Source organism: Vicugna pacos, chromosome 15 (genome assembly GCF_048564905.1).
Source record: "Vicugna pacos chromosome 15, VicPac4, whole genome shotgun sequence".
In the NCBI taxonomy this organism is placed as follows: Eukaryota; Metazoa; Chordata; class Mammalia; order Artiodactyla; family Camelidae; genus Vicugna; species Vicugna pacos.
Window position 1 is genome coordinate 14,737,661 of NC_133001.1, and position 17,954 is coordinate 14,755,614.

The following is a 17,954-nucleotide window of genomic DNA, read 5'->3' on the forward strand; positions in this document are numbered from 1 at the left end:
TCACAAATGGCACCTATTGACAAACCTGGCAAAAGTCACAGCTGCTGATGACCCCTGGTACCTCCAACTGCGACAAGAGGCCCCTTCTCACTCACCTAGCAGTCACGTTTATTTAGAATAACTAGGCCCCCTGCAACAACCCCTGAGGTGGAGAAAACTAGCAAATGGAGATATAATTCCACAGGCAGGCAGAAGGTGACCTGAGAGCAGAATGCACCAGCTAAGGAATTATGCTATAGTTCCACTAAAGAAGAGCCTTCCTGTAAGAAGGAATCCTAAGTGCCTGAGGAACACAGACTTGGGAGATGCCCAAAAGCTAAACCTTCTTTTGGCCAAAGAATATATACTGAGAACTCTCCTGCCAATCAACATTAAGTATTTTTAATAACTGAATATTTCTACCTAATAACTTTAGATAATCAAAGTGCTTGAGAATGGAAATGCCCAGCTTTCCTATAAAGCACACTGCCAAGATTTGGAGGAAGAGATTTAAGCCAAGTGTAGCAACACCAGCTTCCAGGACATTCAAAAACATGTGTGCACAACATGCAGGTATAATAACCAGATCTTCTGCACTTCAAGTGCCCACCATAAGAGATGCATGAGAAATCCCAATATAGTGCAACGCATATTTTAAGAGCTAATGATTTTTTGACCAGACTGAAACAAAATTGTCACCAACTGTATACTCACATCACTGTTCAAGCTTTCCCCCTCCCATTCCAACACTTAAAAATATATATATATATTTTATATATATAAATATATCTTATATTTTATAAGATATCTTAAATATATTATATATATATATTTATATATATGTGTGTATATATATATATATATATATATATCTCAACTCCCAAGTTGCTAGAGGCCTGAACACCAAACCTGGAAAAGGAAAACAAAGGACCATCTTAAGTGCCTTGTTTCTGTTGATGACATGTGGTTATACTTATGATGGCAATGCTATCTGAAAAGCCACCATTTTAAGAAAAATTAAATTTACTGGCCATCTAATATGTGACTAGTACATTCACATAATTCATTTCATTTCAGCCTCTCAAAAACCCTGTGGCATAAATATTAATACTCAATGTTTATTTAAGAAAAAACCGAAGTTCAGAAAAGTTTGAATCCTGTTAGTAACAGGATTCAAACCTAGGGCCATCCTTTTATCTTTCTTAACATTTCTGTCAGAGGTGTTATTAATAATAACTACAACCAAAAATGTAGGCTAAACTACTAAGCCCACCACTTCAAGACACCGTATTTCCCCCAGGGATATAATATTATCTTTGCCCACAGGGAACTGACAGTCTAGTTGGAGAAAGAAGCCACTGTTTCTGATAAGTTTTTAATGTAAGAGGCAACAAAAGGTACTGGAAAGGACAAAAGCTTAGACACCTTTACTTGTGAATTTCAGCACTTACTAGCTGTGAACTTTGGGTAAGATACTTCAGTTTCCTTACCTGTAAGGTTATGATAAAAATCTACTACCTCTCAGGGCTCCTGTGAAGCTTAATGAGACAACATATGAAAATAGGTAAGGGGCCTAATATTTGTTCAATCTTTCCTTATGAAGTGGCACAAGCTAAGGGACAATGACTGGAAATATCAATAAATGCTACAGCAAAGATCAAGCAATTTGATCTGCTACCAAAAAATTCAAAAACAAAAATTCCATCTCTTACACTTAAAAACTGATCTGTGGAGACAGCAGAGTTACTAGCCAATGAGGGGTATCACTTATAACAGCAGCAGAGCTAAACATAGAGAGAGTTTACATGTGAAGTACAAATTTAAACAATGATAAACAGGTGCAAAATCCTGTTAAAAAATTTTTTCCGGTGAGGGGAGAGCTGTCTTCTTTTCATGTAAAACTGCCAATTTAAAAGGAAAACTACCAGTTAGAGCAAAATTTGATGGCAACTAAATGTAACACTGGATTGAATCATGGAAAAATATTCTGAATAAGTCTGTAGTTAATAGTCATGTACCTACAATAATTTCCTAGTTTTGATATATGTACTATTTTTCAATAAATCTTAAAGTATTCCAAGATAAAAAGCTTATTCTGTTAAAAGGTGGATGACCAGAGAAAGGAATAACAACATACACAGGTATTGCCATTTGATTTTGAATATCCTGAAAACAGTTAGCCATTAACAGCAAAGAACGCGACATCAGTTAATGCGTTACCACCCCTGTGAGTTACGCTAAAGCACAACAACAAGGAACACCTGGAGTTTAATACTATTAACTTTTAAAGAGAAGTGACTTGTCCCCTTTTCTCTAGCATATTCTTGCAATACTGACTTTTTGGTCACTGAATTTTGTTGTTGTAACAAAATCAGCAAACTTCTAACAGTTACCTCTACTTTCTGTTCTTGACTAAGACATTTATTCAATCAGAACATAAGAAGCATCTCTCACCACATATAAGGCATAACATGAATTTAAAAGTCTAATGACAAGTGACATTTTTGAGCTTATTTCTAAAGGGAGACACAAGTGTCCCATCTGTTTTCATAATAATACACAGTCAAAATTTCTTTATTATACAAAACTCAAAGAAAGTTAATAAAGTGATGTAAAACCTACTGGGGCATTTTTATGCTCAGAGTCAAATGATGGCAATTACTGACAATTTTTTAAAGTACATCTACATTTACTGAGTCACATTAAGTGGTTATGAACTTTATTAGCTGTGTGTTCAGCAAGATGGCTGAAGCTTTCACACTCTGGGGTCTGCAAGAAAAGAGTTTACTTGCATACCAGAAGGCAAGTGTATGCTACAAACTGGTGTCAGAGGTTTAAGGTAGCACCAATTTCAATGTGTACACATACACACACACAACGTTACTGCTTAACTCTGGTGAGAGACATTCCCTGAACCTGTTTTAACATACGTGTAGAATTTAGAGGGCAATTTTCAAATTTCAAAGAAACCTTAATAATCTTTCCAGATTTCAAAGAAGGAAAAAAAATAAACACAGCAATGCAGCAAAGTCATTTCTCCTGCTGAAATGACCTCCAGCTTCTACAAGCTACTCCCGGTTTCGCAATAAATGAATCTGAGACTCAGACCACGTACACTCAAACGGAGAAGCTAAGAACACTAAAGCTTCCCCAACAGTCCTGGCAAAACCCACCTGCCTTTCCTCAGCCCTCTCAGTTCCCCTTCCCGTCTGCACCCACAGAGTTACCTGGACTTCGACCAGGAGAAGAGAACAGGGATTAATCAACAGCAAAAATCCTATTTTACCATCATTTACAGCCACTATCCCGGGGAGCCAGAGTGCTACTAACCTGATTTCAGGGAGGCAGAACTATACGCAGCAGAGTACAGGGGGATAAATTATACGTATCTGAAATGCCAACCCAGCAGCCCAAGACAGCTCAAATGTCAATTTAACGAAAAGGGTTTCGCAAATAGTATCTCAAATGAACATTTCCACTTTCAAACCACCCACCAACCTCTCGACTGCCAGTACCCCAATTCGGTACTGCTAAAGCAACCCGGGAGATAAGAAGCGTGTCTTACCTTGTACAAATCTGGACATTTTAGGGATTTATTAAAGTACTCTGGCGTTTATATAGATATATTTAAATTTCTAGAGAAGTCACGCTATAAGGCAGGTCTCTCTTCCACCCCTGCTTTAATAACCGACGAGTTCTTTCTCCTCTTCCTAGGTTTGGCCACTTAAGGGAGTATTTATGCAAAGCGACTGAAACTGCCTCAAAGAAAAAAAAAAAAATACACCCAGGAAAACCTCCTCCACTGCCAAAAGACAGAAACTTGGTGAGACTGAGTCGGCTTGAAACTCCAGCCTACACGGCACCCCTGACACAAATGAGGGCCAGCTGGAAACTCCCGGAAAAGGTAAAATCACACGAACTTAAATTTCATCAATGAAAGAGGCGGACCTACAGCGGCTACTCCACCACCCCCGGATCCCCACGCCCTCCGGGGCTGGACGGCAGCAGGCACTGGCTGGCCGCACCCCCAGCTCCCCCTCCCCTTGCGGCCGTCCAGCCTCCGGCCGGTTCCCCGGGAAACCCCGGTCACTAGCGGCCCCCGCCCAAGCAGGGGTCGGGAGGCGGAGGAAGCCGGCAAAGGGGGACGTTGCAACCATTTCTACCAGCCCATAAATATCCCGGGACTAGGAGGCGCTAAGAATTTGGCGCGCGAGCCGGCCAAGGGCCTCCAGCCCTGCGCCTCCCCGCGGCAAGCAACCCTGCCGCCGCTCCTTCTCGCGAGGGGCCGAAGCCTCCGGCGCCCCTCCCCCGCAGCGGACACCAGGGCGCCTCTCCGAGGGGAGAACCCGTATGCCGCCCCGAGTCCCATGGCTGGGAAACCCGGAGGGCCCTTCCCTCCCCTCACAAATTCTAGTCCCTTCTGCTCTGCGCTCTTTCGAACCCCAAATTCGGCCTCCGGGACCACACTGCGGGTGAGGGAAAGGGGCTCTACACGCCTCGGAGAGGAAAACACACCCGCCCAAGGAGTGGTGGGAAGCCCTTCCCGGCCCCTCCCCAAACCGCCACGGAGACCCACCTTCCTCTTTCTCCTTTAGCAGCTGGGAAATTGGGGGCGTTTATGGCGCCCTGGGAAGAAGGCTCGCAAGCTGAGAGAATGTCACCTCTGAGGCGCCCTTCTCTCTCCCCCGCTCCCCTCACACATGCACACCTCGAAACCCCCGCTAGTGGCTGCAGTCCAGCTGCTGACCCCCTCCGTCCACCTGGCTGCGGGATCCCGACACCCAAAGCCCCCACTTTCTCCTAAACACCTCCCCTCCCCCTCCATTTGGAGCAGCCCCCCTCAATGCGGAAATGTCCCCGCGGCGCAGACAGACAGGCGCAGCCGCCAGTCAGGTGCCGAGGCGGATTCGGGGCCTGGCCAATGAGACGCGCAGAGGTGGCAGGGGCGGAGCGTCTGCGGCTCGAGGGAGCCCGGCGGAGGTGGGCGCTGAGCCCAGCCTTGGAATCCCGCGCGTAGGAGCCCCACCTCCGGCGTCTGGGCAAGGACTGTTTCACCAGTAAGACTCCCAAACTTCCACAGACAAGGGAGAGAACCTGAAGCACGAGTGCTTATTTTTTCAGTCCTTAAGAAGTGTTTCCGCTTACCAGAGACTGAAGTTATCTGTCTGGCGGGTGGAGCCAGAGCACGCCCACAGCAACTCCCCAGAGAGCGCCCCGGCCCTTCTCAGTAGACACAAAGTCTCTTAATACAGCTCGTCTCAGGAGGGTAAAGATGCGTTAAGGAGTAAAGCAGTGGGATGTCTGGGGCACACTAACAGGAGGGGGATTGAGGGCTTCGAAGAAAATGCCAGGTGAAAGCTCTCACACCCGAAGCACCACCCCGGCTCCTATTCCTGTAAAGATTTCCGCTGTGATAGGCGTTTACTTTTCTGTTTAAAGTGGAAGTGGCTTTAGTTACCCCTCAAGACATGCTTTAATAGATTTTTGAAGTCCTCATGGTAAGAGGACGTTAAAAGAACGTATTCGATGACGTGGGAACTGCAAGAGAGCCAGCCCAGCGCCCGCTAAATCACACCTGGTATGGCCAACCCCACCTAACCTGTAAGACCCAGTGCGCCTCGCCTGCCTGTGATTGGGTGTGTCTCAGACTTTACAATTCATGACTCAACCTACCTGCATCAGGACAAATAAATTGTCAGCGCTCTCTCTAGGTACCTCCCATAAACCAACTCATTCTCAAGTTTGAGACTATGGACAACACTAATCAACCAAGGTAAAGTGAGAATTTTTAAATAACTCATTCTCTAAACAAACTTTTTGTAGCGCTACATATTCGTATGGAAATATTGAAGTAACACAGAAAAGGCCAGTGATTCATTTGTCATATTGGAGAATGACAACCCTTGGTACTATATTTCATATGTGAAATCCAAAAAGATTACACCCCAAAACATCTCAGCTATAAAATGTTTCCCCAAATAAAACCAAAGAAGTGTCTAAAACCCAGATAACTATAGTAACTGCATTTGGAGACTGAAGATCTTAATCAGAATCTCCACATCCTTTGTGTACAGTGGAGAAGTTGTTCTAGCATTAAATAAGGAGTATTTATCCATCAGCATTAATACCAAATTAAAATACTACCGAAAGATTTGAACCCCACATGATTGCTTAACCTGCAAATGACAAAGTTGAAGAGCAATGAAGAGTCTTTAATTATATAAAGTTAATTGTAGAACGAATGATCAGTTATTTTCTGCCTGCACAGAAGACTGAGGTAGAGGAAGTGAGTTTTAATTGCAGCGAGAGCATTTGGTAATACCTAAGACTGACATCTTGATTTATGAGTGAGCAAATATTGAGATATAGTACCAAAGGATGGTGCAATTTGCTGCCTCTAGAAATCTCCAAAAAGCAACTACTGGTCTTTAGTGGTTAAGTCTATATCCATCCAGAGGTTGGCTCTTAGAGAAGTAGCACTGTAGAAGCTCTATTCCCAAATACAATTTCAAATAGTATGCTGTAAAATGAAATTTCTTCTTTATTTATTTTTTATTGAAGTACAGTCAGTTATAATGTGTCAATTTCTGGCATACAGCACAATATACCAGTCATGCATATATACATACATATACTTATTTTCATATTCTTTTTAATTAAAAGTTATTACAAGATATTGAATATAGTTCCCTGTGCTATGCAGAAGAAATTTGTTTTTTAATCTATTTTTATATATAGTGGCTAACATTTGTAAATCTTAAACTCCCAAATTTATCCCTTCTCATGCACTTTCCCTATAACTATAAAATTGTTTACAAGCCTGTTTCTGTTTTGTAGATGAGTTCATAATGTCCTTTTTTTTTTAATATTTCACATATGAGCAATACCATATGGTATTTTTCTTTCTCTTTCTGGCTTACCGCATTTAGAATGACAATCTCCAGATCCATCCATGTTGCTGCAAATGGCATTATTTTATTCTTTTTTATGGCTGAGTAGTATTCCATTGTATAAATATACCACAACTTCTTTATCCAGTCGTCTGTCAATGGACATTTAGGTTGCTTCCATGTCTTGACTATTGTAAATAGTGCTGCATATATCTTTTTGAATTAGAGTTCCCTCCAGATATATACCCAGAGGTGGGATTGCTGGATCATATGGTAGGTCTATTTTTAGTCTTTTGAAGAATCTCCATACTGTTTTCCATAATGGCTGCACCAAACTACATTCCCACCAGCAGTGTAGGTGGGTTTGGAATTTCTTTATACAGTGGTTTAAATTTAAATTCTGAACCCCCAGACATTTTGTAAAAAAGCCTCCCACTCTTTCAGAGCCTCTAGAAAGAATCTCACTTGGCAGATCACATGGAGTGAGGGGGAAAGATCATGGCTATGGAGAAGTTTCAAGTGTGCTTAGAAGGCTGTTGGCCTGTTTCTGAAGTATATTTATACATTTTAATATCTGAAAAATCATTTTCTGTGTCTTTGTTTAATCCTTTTCTGCATAGCTTACTCCTGTGGAATTTTCCTTCAAGATGCATTATGTTGATACCTGTGTCGCTAGAAATCTGTAACGTGGGTGGATAGATTTACAGATTAAACCTTTGCAGAGACTTGGGGGTGGGGAATCTAAAAGAGGATGAAGATGGGGGGCTGGGAAGGAGTGTGTGTACAGGAATGAGTTGGAATGAGATGGATTGTAAACTAAGAAGCCTGGAAGCCAATTTTACACTGGTACTTTATGCTACCAACCAAGGATGATATAAATTCTCCCTATAATTTTCTCATTCCTTTCTACTTCCCAGTAGAAACATGAGAAAATTTAATTTAGCCAGTTCTATGTCCTGGGATGTATAACACCCTTGCCATATCTTTTTCTTTTTCTTTAGGTAGGAACATTCTATCAACACAAGGAAACAATGACTGCTGCCCTATTTCTAAGCACCCTCTTTGGTGCCTTTTTAGATGTAATGCTTGGCAGTGTCTGGTACACAGCAAGCACTCAATAAGTATATACTGAATGACCTGTTTAGTGCCATTAAATCTTTTTAACTTGCAGGGTTGTATCCTGTTCTCTGCTCTTTGAGAGTAAATAAGATTAAATTTTCTATTTATATTTAGAAGTAAGAAATTTTTAAGTTTTAGTTATTTCCACCTAGAATGCGAACTTGGGCCAAAGTATAAGAGTAATAGCAGCAAATGCGACATCCTGATGACTTTACAGTAAGCTTTGCTAACTACCCATTATGAGTATTATCCAAAAAGAGGTGGTTAGAAATTGCTAAAGTATGAAATAAGTGTACAGATCAGCAATGTGTGTGGTCTTTTATTTCTTTTTTCTTGTCTATCCTACCTACTTTCCCCACACACAAGACAATAAAGCAATGCTGTTTTGGAGAACATGTCAGAGATGTAAAAATTTCTATGTCATGCCCAAAGTGTTTAGCCAAGAAACCAGGCAACAATTATACACTAAACTGTTGCCCACATTCAATATTGGCTCCCATCTGTATCCATCTAAATCCTAGGCCACCCACTGAAAGAGAGCAAAGAGGGTACTGTTTCCTAGTCAGAAGTTGCCAATTATTGGCTAGACCTAACAATAAGGCATTTTACTTGCATCAGAAGGTAACCAAACAGGGTTAACTGGAAAAATATATTAAATAATATCTGTGAAACAGACTCCAAATGAATAAGTAGTCTAAAAAAATGAATGGTGTTTCCAAATACTTGAGGAAGAGAAAGACCTCATTCTTTCCTGTTGCCAACACCCTGTTGTTAATGAATCAGGAAGTTTTCCGAAACAAGTTGTGAATTTAAATTATGACATATCCTTCTATTTGTTCATAGTATGATTTTTAAATTACATTTGAAGATTATACAACTTTTATATCACAACAGTAGCAATTATTTTAAATAAGATATTCTTAAAAACAGGGTTATCTCACATTACAGATAATTATCTACAGAGTTGATAAATCAATCTTCCAAGTAGTTCTAAAAGTCATCAGGCTCACAAGAATGCAGTTTAACCACAGCATGCATTATCTTGTTCGTGTTTATCAATAATTTCCCTCTGGGTTTTCCTTTGAAAGTTGCATGGAAGGCAGTTCTTTACTATGTTGTCTCCTGTTTCTCCTGTTCTGCATGTTGCTCAGAGGAGAGTGTTGATAAGAAATAGTGATGCACAAAGAATTGTTGTATTTCACTCATGTACCAAAGTACATCTGCAGATCCCCCCTTAATTATAAAGGGAGAGGAGTCATTTCCTTTAATGAGTAGCCCAGGAATAACCATAAAGAAACACTCTGTAGTTTCTCAGGGTGTCTAATAAACGTAGATTGTTATGTAATCAGAATTTGGAAATACAGAAAAAGAAAAAACCTCATTAAGAAATTACATTATCTCTTACTAAACTCATAAGATAGAATAAACATTATTCTGCTTTTCTAAGGTGATGTACACATAGATCATGAGGTTACTTATTCTTGTTGACTTTGAAATCCTCATAGGGAAGAGCTGTGACATAGAAAAGTATTCAATTTCATCCTATTTTTCCTTCTTCTTTCAAACATATTAGAGATTCCCTGTCATGCATTCCATTAAATGTCTTTTGATAGTTTTCCAAACATCTCTGCCTCTGGTCTAGCTTATTAAATTTCCTGCCTGTGCTACCACTGGGAAGGAAAGGATAAAGAACTTCTGTTCCCTAACTTAGTCTTAGGGAATTTAAGGATTTCACACCCACCACCCTAACTAAGTATTAAAGAGAAGAACCTCAGGACTATTCTTTGGATAAGGATTAAATATTGGGTAATTATGTCATTAAAATGGGTAATATATTTAGAGAAAAGACCACAGGAAAAAATGAGGCATTTTAATGTTAAGTTCTGGTACCATTTTGAGCTTTTAAAATTTTATTTCAATAAGGATGCATGCCTTAAAATAAAAAAGCTAACAAGTACCAAAATGCCCATAATGCATAGTAGTGCTCTCCCACTCTGACCCTCTTTACTCCAACCCTGCACCCCAGCAGCAACCAGTTTTCTTCTGACAGTTGCCTCAATTATATCTGATAGTTACTTCAAAATGCTTTTTTTTTTTTTACTATTTCTTTGCTTTCTGGATTTTAGGCATTTTATGTTTTGACTTCCTGTTATAATAGATGTACACTTTGCTCACTTACACCACCAGCCTTCTTTCCTCCATTGTATTAGCTTCCTAAACTTCGAGCTGTATTTCCCAGCTATTTCCTTATCATGACACAGAAAGAAGATAATATTTGTCTGGCATCCTGGGGGTAACCTGGGGGGAATTCATAGACATCTTTATTGGACGTGGTGAAAAATTGCTTTTTAAATATATATAAAATTATGAAAATAAAAATAAATGCAAAGTAATAAAGGAAATATTAAATATCAAATTTGTATAAAACTCTGAGATAAGGTCTTTTCACATTTTTGAATGAGAAATTTGAATTTGCCTGCATGAACATATCATTTTGATTCAGGTTATAGTCTTGAAATAGCTATACGTAGTTCCTGATCAAGACTTTCAACTGATAATCTCTTCAAATTCTTGATATCAAGCTGTATAATTGCCCCCCAAAATATCCAGTTTTTAATCCCTGGGACCTGTAAGTGTTACCCTGTATGGTAACAGAGACTTTAAGCATTTTCAAATGGAGAGATTACCCTGGTTTATTTGGGTAGGCCCTAAATGTAATCACAGGTGTCCTTATTAAATGTAGGCAGAGGGAGATTTGAAGACACAAGAAAAAAGTGTTGTGATGATGGAAACAGAGGGAGAAAATGTGACATGTTTCAAGGCTATGAGCTGAAGTATGAAGACAGCCTCCAGAAACTGGAAAAGGCAAGGAAATGATTGTCCCCTAGAGCCTCCAAAGCGAGTGCAGCCCCTGCTAACACTGATTTCGGCTCAGAGAAATCCATTTCAGACTTTGGGCTTCCAGAATTGTAAGAAAATAAATATATTGTTATAAACCACCCAGTTTGTGGTCATTTGTTTCCTCAGCAATAGGAAATGAGTACAGTCACCATTCATGAGAAACATTGCACAAATTAGTGATAAAAAAGAAAAAAATCATTTAAATCATTTCTTTTGCAACCATTCAGAAAAGTAGAATGGTTGAAATTCTGTTCAAAGACTGTAACAGCCCTTTTTATTGATGAACAGAATGATGAAACTTGATGTGATAAGGCAAATGGATTTTAAATCCAACTGAACTTTTTTCTAGCAAGTATTTGAAAATAATGATGAAGCTTTCATTTGTAAAACACACATGCATTGTTGGATCAGTCAGACCAAAACAACTTTGGATGCCATTAAAAGGTCACGTCAGCTGCAAACAATCAGAAGTATCTGATGTCTGTGAAGTCAGAGTTTCAGAGCCATCAGAGTTGCTCTGTCCAGGAGCTCTATGCTGGCTGCAATGTGCTGAGCATAGCCAAGGACGTATTCTACCATCTGGACATCTTCTTCAGCAGCCAACTGCCGAGCATACTACTACTCACCTTGGATAAGAAGCCTGGGGAACTACTGGACATGTTTCATCATCCACTTCACCTGTGGAGGAGGCTCTGCTCTTCTTGTGCCATCCTCTGATAAAGCCTGCAAGAAGCTGGAGGCAACCAACCCGGGGGTCCCAACTGCCTGCCCCAGGCCTGAAAGGCTTAATAACTTGGTTCACAGCTGTAGGCCATCCAAAGCATAGAATTAGAAAATTCTGGTCTATATTACCGCTCCCACCACTGCTGGGCAGCACACCAAGAAAATGAAAATTTGAAGCAGAGAGCTGTGCTGGGAGAAAGAGGCCATTCTCAATGATCAGTGACTTTCAAACAATTTTATAGAGAAAACGTTAGAGGTTGGCAAAGCTGCTGAAGTTCTGACTTTGCATGGATCTATATGGTAACAATTTACAACTAAGATTATTTGAATAATAGGAATACATTTATTGAAGACTATTGTCTGAATTTGAGCATTACAGACAGATTCAGAGACGTTAAGTTGTTTGATATGTAAACCTTTCTAACACAAACCAGCATGGGATGGAGACCAGAAAAAGCCACAAATGGAATAACAGGATAATGAAAAAAAAAGGTTCCAGATAGACCAAAACTTTCCTTAAGCCATGTTAGCTTGAGGGTTTTTACCAGTTTCCTAGTGAGAAGGACTAAAATAATACTACTGGTTTGAAATTTTTGTGTGTGTTGGTATGTGTCCATATATTTATTTATAATTTATATCCTTTTTTATTCCAAACAAATTTGAGACCAAGACATGTATATTCTTAAGTAAGTTCATTGCTTAGTAAACTGGATATAGTATAGTTCATTCTTTTGTGGAAATTCAGTTTTGTCATTCTCATCTAATCTTTTTTGTTGTCTGTAGATAGTCATGTTAAAGAACTCCTTCAGGTATAATGTTTTTTAATGGCTGTTTCTCAATATAATGAACTCCAATGATAACACTCTAGATTCTAGGATCCAGAGAGATTTACGAAGAAAGCAGAATTCCTTGTATAGATAGGCGTACTAGATTATATATGTTGTACAGAACAGTTGACCCTTGAACAACATGGCGGCGGGGGCTGACCCCACCTATGCAGTGGAAAATCCAGCTACTGGTATCTCTGCCTCAAAATCAAAGGAACTGATAAATAATTCATCCAAGGGCAGGAAGCTGAAGCAGTTTAGATAGGATCAGGACTGAAACACTAGTTCTGAGGATTCCGCCTATTGTGATCTCTAACTGGACACCAGTTTTTCCCCACACTTAGTTAAAGATCTGTAAAATGAAGATACAGGTACTGTATTTATTGAAGAAAAATCACCTATTAGTGGATCCCACAATTCAAACCCATGTTGTTAAAGGATCCTTGGATGAAAAAGCACTGAAGTCCCTTCAGAAGAATCCCTACAAATATGTACCATCATCCAACAGTTTTTTTTGTTTGTTCATTTTAATTTATTAGTATTTTTTTCTGTTTCAGGTTCTCATGACAATATTGGTTTCTAGGGAGGCAGAAGAGTATATTGGAAAAAGCAGATTTTGGAAAATAACCTCTTTTTTATTCTGAGTTGTGCCACTTAGAACCTGAAAACCCTGGGTGAATTACTTGGTTAACTCTATAAGCCTTAGTTTCCTTACCTAAAGATGAGAATAACAGCTAATATCCTGTCTTGCCTCCTACAGAGTTATCATGAAGATCATCTCACCCAGTGTTGGGAGAGTATGAGTAATGATGATTTCACCTGATGATTTCCTGTATTGCCTTGCTGTAACATTAATCTTGATATTGTTATTACTTATTAAATATATGTTTTACCTCACAGACTGTAAGCTCTTTGAGAGCAAGGACCATCTCTATCTTGGATCCTCAGAACATATCACAGTCTTTGGTACATGAGAGGCACTCAAATTTGTTGAATGAATTATCAAATGAGATATTTATGAATGAGCTTTAAAAGCTATAGAATGTTTTATAGGTGTACATTAGAGTTTTCCCATTATTTCTTCAGGAAACATGTTTTGGATGGCAAATAGTCAACTTATAAATTTACTTTCAGAACACTAAAGGAGACATTTTGAAACAAGTTTTGTTGTAGAGTGTTTGCAAAGATGACCACAATTCTTCCCATCCCTGTGTCCTGTTCCTTTGCAATGTGACTTTGTCATTCCTCCCATTAAGAGATGGAGTCTTTCCCCTGATATTGTTGAGTCTGCATTGGTCTGGTGACTTTCTTTGATCAATACAATGAGGCAGAAATGATGTGTGACATACAAACCGTAGCCTCAAGTAGCTTTTCAGCTTTTAGTCTCCTCTGTTGGAATGCTGCCCTTATACCACTGTATGAAGAAGCCCATTCTAAGCTACTGGAAAATGACAACCCACATGAAGTAGAAACAAGTTTTTCCAGTTGAGGTCCCCTAGACCAACCAGCATTGTCAGACATGTGTTGGAGCCCACTGTGGGCTCTCTAGCTCTAGTCAGACTGCCTGATGAGTCATACTGGTCACATGAGTGACACAGATGAGACCAGGAGAAGAATTGCCCAGCTGAGCTATATCCAGTACTATGTATTGTTACACAGTACAAGGTAACTGATAGACCCATAAATGTAGTGTCAAGGAAAAATTAAACCACGCTCATTGACTATGTTTAGCCCCAGAACTGGCCTTAATCTTTGCATACTGGGGTTGTGTTTTTCAGCCCACTTATTTCTTACCTCTAAACTGTTCTCCAAATTTTCAGAAGAGATTTCCTTTGATCACTTTTCTTGTTAAATCAATGTCCCTACACTTGGAGATCTGCTTTTCTGCAGATACTTTAAGTGGAAAAAGATAGGGTTTAAATTTTAAAATATATTTTTAAACATAATTAAAATATATTACTTCGAAGATGCATTGTGTATACAAGGATATTTCTTGCAAAGATATAACTCAAATGCACTAATAAGGAAGTAGTTAAAATATAATAAATATATTTTAAATCAGTATCAAAAGATACTGTCAGTCATTAAAAGATGGTAGTATATATACTAACATGGAAAAATAGTCTTTAAGTGGGGAGAAAAATCAGAAAAACTGTAAAAATACAGTTTTTATAAACTTTTATAAAAAGATTTGCTTGCTTGTTTGTTATTTAAGACAATAAAAATACACAAAATGTTAATGGTTGCTTCTGGGTGATGAGGTTATGGACAAATTTTATCTTTTTGATTATTTTCATTTGCTATTACTTCTACTATGAACAGGTATTACTTGGGTAATAAAAATAAAAGCTATGTTTAAAATACAGACCTACCCAACAACAAAGAAAACTCATATTTCCAGCACTAGTATTAATCAATGTAGTCCTTCATTCATGAATACAGAAAATCAAGAATCATCAGCTATTTAAAGAAAAGCAACTGCATCAAAGAGAGGAACAATGATAAAACAGAAAATTTAAACATGAAGATTAATTCAAAGAATTAAAAATACTACATACATTTAAAAGACAACACGCTATATAAAAAAAGGCAGAGTACAAGAAATAATGCTTGGGAATTAAAAATGTGATTGCCAAAATCAAACCATTTGATAGAGGGTTGAAAGGTAAAATCCAAAAAATTCCTAAAAATACAGCAAAGAGACATGGAGAATATGAGAGAAAAGTTATGACATGTGGTGTATCAATTCAGAAATTTCATTATCCACCTGTGTTCATTTTATTCAACTGTTGGTACTAGTTGTGTCCCAAACGTGAAACTTCTTTTTTTTTTTTTCTAAATACTTCCTTCAAACATGATCTGTCCAATTGCCCTTTCCTGCCTCTTGAAGACACACACTGGGCAGATTACATAGTTTGTGGGTTACTTTTGGCTGTTAAGATTTAGTAGTTCAGTGTGAAGTGCCGATTTCATATTCTGCTTAAATTTCACTTTCCCATTCCCCCCTCATTTTTGCTCAGGCTTTACCTGTGGATCCAGGAACCTGCAGTTGGAGAAGAAGCATGGCCTGCATTTTCACTTCTCTTTCCTCTCCTTCTAGTGGTAGTTTCTCAGGAGTTGGGAGACTGGAGCAAAAATGGGGAAGAGTGATAAGTATCTCTTTAGTTGAGTAAAAGAGTTCTTTTACAGTTCAGGTAGTTTTTTGTTGGTTGTTCCTCATTCACTTCTATGTGGCAGAGATGCAAATGCTAGGTTTCTAATGCAGCATATATATGATTTGTGGGGCCAGAAGGAGTGCTTTGAGAACTTTCAGCTATGTGGTTCCCTGACCTGGGAGATCTGGTGCAAACTTGACTTCTTTTAACCTACCTCAGCTCTTAAAACTGATAATTCACCCCACAGACTCTTGCTACAAGGATCCCCTTACCTAAATTCTGCTCTCTTAAGTGGGACGTTAGCAAAATGACTTAAACCCTGCTCCTTTCCAAGGAGTTATTTGGCCAATGAGAAACTCCTACTTCCTTGCCACACCGAGGGGTCTGATCACACTTCTCTGCTTCCTACTTTCCACCCTCCCATCTCTCTTATTTCTCCTTTCCCCACTTAAGGTAGTACTGGGCAGATCAATAAGAAGGCTACCTAAAATATATCCAACAGTTGAAGTTGATGTTGCTCCTCCCTTCTTGTGAGAAGTGATTTTCAGTCTTCAGACCATTTCTGTTTTCACTATTTTTCCTCAATCTTCTAGGCATTGACACTGGGGATAAATGGGGAAGGGGTTTGGGGTTGCCAGCAGCAAACCTCTAATTATTGAAACTTTCTCTTTAAACTGAGAGATACATAACACCTCTTTGTTCTCAGGTTGACATATCACCAACTCTGGGGCAATGGATAAATCCCACTCAAATCCTACGATGTATCAAAAAGAGGTTCCAGGAAACAGAACAGAAACAATTGAAGGGATGGAAATAAATAGTAAATGATGATGTGAAGAAAAATACATTTTCAGATGAAATGTGTTCGTGAAGAATAAAACTGGATGACTTAAACCATTTTCTTTTTTAAATTCTTATGCAATTTCAGAGCACAGTTTCATTCATTTATTCATTCAACAAATATTCATTGAACACCTACATAAACCAGGCACTAGCAGGCTGTAGGCTTATAATAAACTTGATTGAGAAGTTCCTGACCTAATTAGGGGTGGCTGACTATAAACAAGTAAATAAAATAATAATTACTTAAAAATTGCAGATTGAATGAAAAGCCATGAATGAAATAAACTGAGTGCTGTGACCCAGAATAAGAGGGAGCATTAATATGGTGAAGGGGTCAAGAAAAGCCTCTCTGGGAGGTGGCATTTAGATTGCTATCTGTGGGAGCTCAAATCCAACCCACACTGTGCTCTCCAGAAGGGTATCTTTTCCTCATTCACAGAGTCCGTGTATAGGTTAACATGGAGGCTCTGCACATTTTAGCCAAAATCTGAAGGATAAAAAGGAGTCAGCCATATAAAGACCTGAGGAGAAAGTGTGCCTGATAGACTGGCAAGTGCAGACGCTCTGAGATAGAAGAGCACTGTGCATTCCAGGAGACGACAGGAGGCTGGAGTGAGGAAACAAATGAGTGGACAGTGGCGAGAGGCAAGAAATGAGTGGAGAAGTAGGAAGGAATCAAGCATGCAGGGCTGGGTGTATAGATTTGGAATTTTATCCTAAATGCTTGAAAAGCCGTTTGGTCATTTAAAGTAGGGAACTGATATGATCTGGTTTACACTTTTTTTAAAAGAGGATAGAGCTATATTCTGAAGGTAGAAATAACAGGAATTGATGATGAATCGGATGAAGAGGGAGGAGTGATGTGGACTGAATGAAAGGGAAGACGAGGATGACAGTTCATCATAGCACCAGCTATTGAGATATAAAGCCTGAGGGAGATCCAGATTTAGAGAGAGAAATTCATTTTGGAATGCTTAGTTTGAAATAACTATGAGACAAGAGGGATGTCAAGCTGATAGTTGTGAATTTGGAGCTTAGCAAGGAAGTCTAGCCTACTGATGTAAATTTAGGAATTGTCAGCAGATAGTTTTTAAAGCACAAGAACTGATATAAGATCATATATATAGGGAGAAGACATAGAGAATAGGAAAGTAGATATAGAAACTCCAACATTTAGAGTTCACATAGAAAAAGGGAAAATGTGAAGGAGGATGAGCAAGAGTAGCCAATTATTTAAGAAAACCAGCATAATGTGTTGTATAAAGCTTAGAGAGGACAGTATCAGAAAAGGCGAATTATGAGAGTTTAATTAAACTGAGCACAGAAAAGAGAGATTAGCCAAATAGAGGTTGTCAGTTACCTTTACAAGTGTGATAGGGAGATTGAAAAAGATTGAAGTTTGCCATTTATCTTATCGGCAGCATTGATTATTAGAAGACAGTAGAGCAATACCTATAAAGTTCTAAGGGAAAATTAATTCTAAACCTAGATTTCTACAGACAGACAAAATATCTAAG

At 39.0% G+C, this 17,954-nt stretch overlaps 1 protein-coding gene and 1 long non-coding RNA gene across 7 annotated transcripts in view; one reads left to right on the forward strand and one right to left on the reverse strand.

Moving 5' to 3' along the window:
• Window positions 1–17,954, reverse strand: part of UGP2 (UDP-glucose pyrophosphorylase 2) — an 86,410-nt gene that overhangs the window by 44,280 nt on the left and 24,176 nt on the right. Inside the window, exon 2 of one of the 4 annotated variants that reach the window (XM_072937649.1) lies at window positions 15,467–15,564. In XM_072937649.1, the coding sequence (XP_072793750.1) occupies window positions 15,467–15,512 (46 nt within the window). In that variant the 5' untranslated portion in view covers window positions 15,513–15,564. Of the gene's footprint in view, window positions 1–3,544; window positions 3,879–4,555; window positions 4,828–15,466; window positions 15,565–17,954 lie in introns of those variants that run through there. The other 3 variants (XM_006201503.3, XM_072937651.1, XM_006201502.4) reach the window with 3 other exon arrangements.
• The window catches only part of LOC116279404 (uncharacterized), a 79,267-nt gene continuing 66,270 nt past the window's right edge, over window positions 4,958–17,954 (forward strand). For 2 of the 3 annotated variants that reach the window (XR_012058946.1, XR_012058945.1), the window contains exon 1: window positions 4,958–5,752. This is a non-coding gene — a long non-coding RNA (uncharacterized lncRNA). Of the gene's footprint in view, window positions 5,753–16,300; window positions 16,492–17,954 lie in introns of those variants that run through there. The other variant, XR_012058947.1, reaches the window with a different exon arrangement.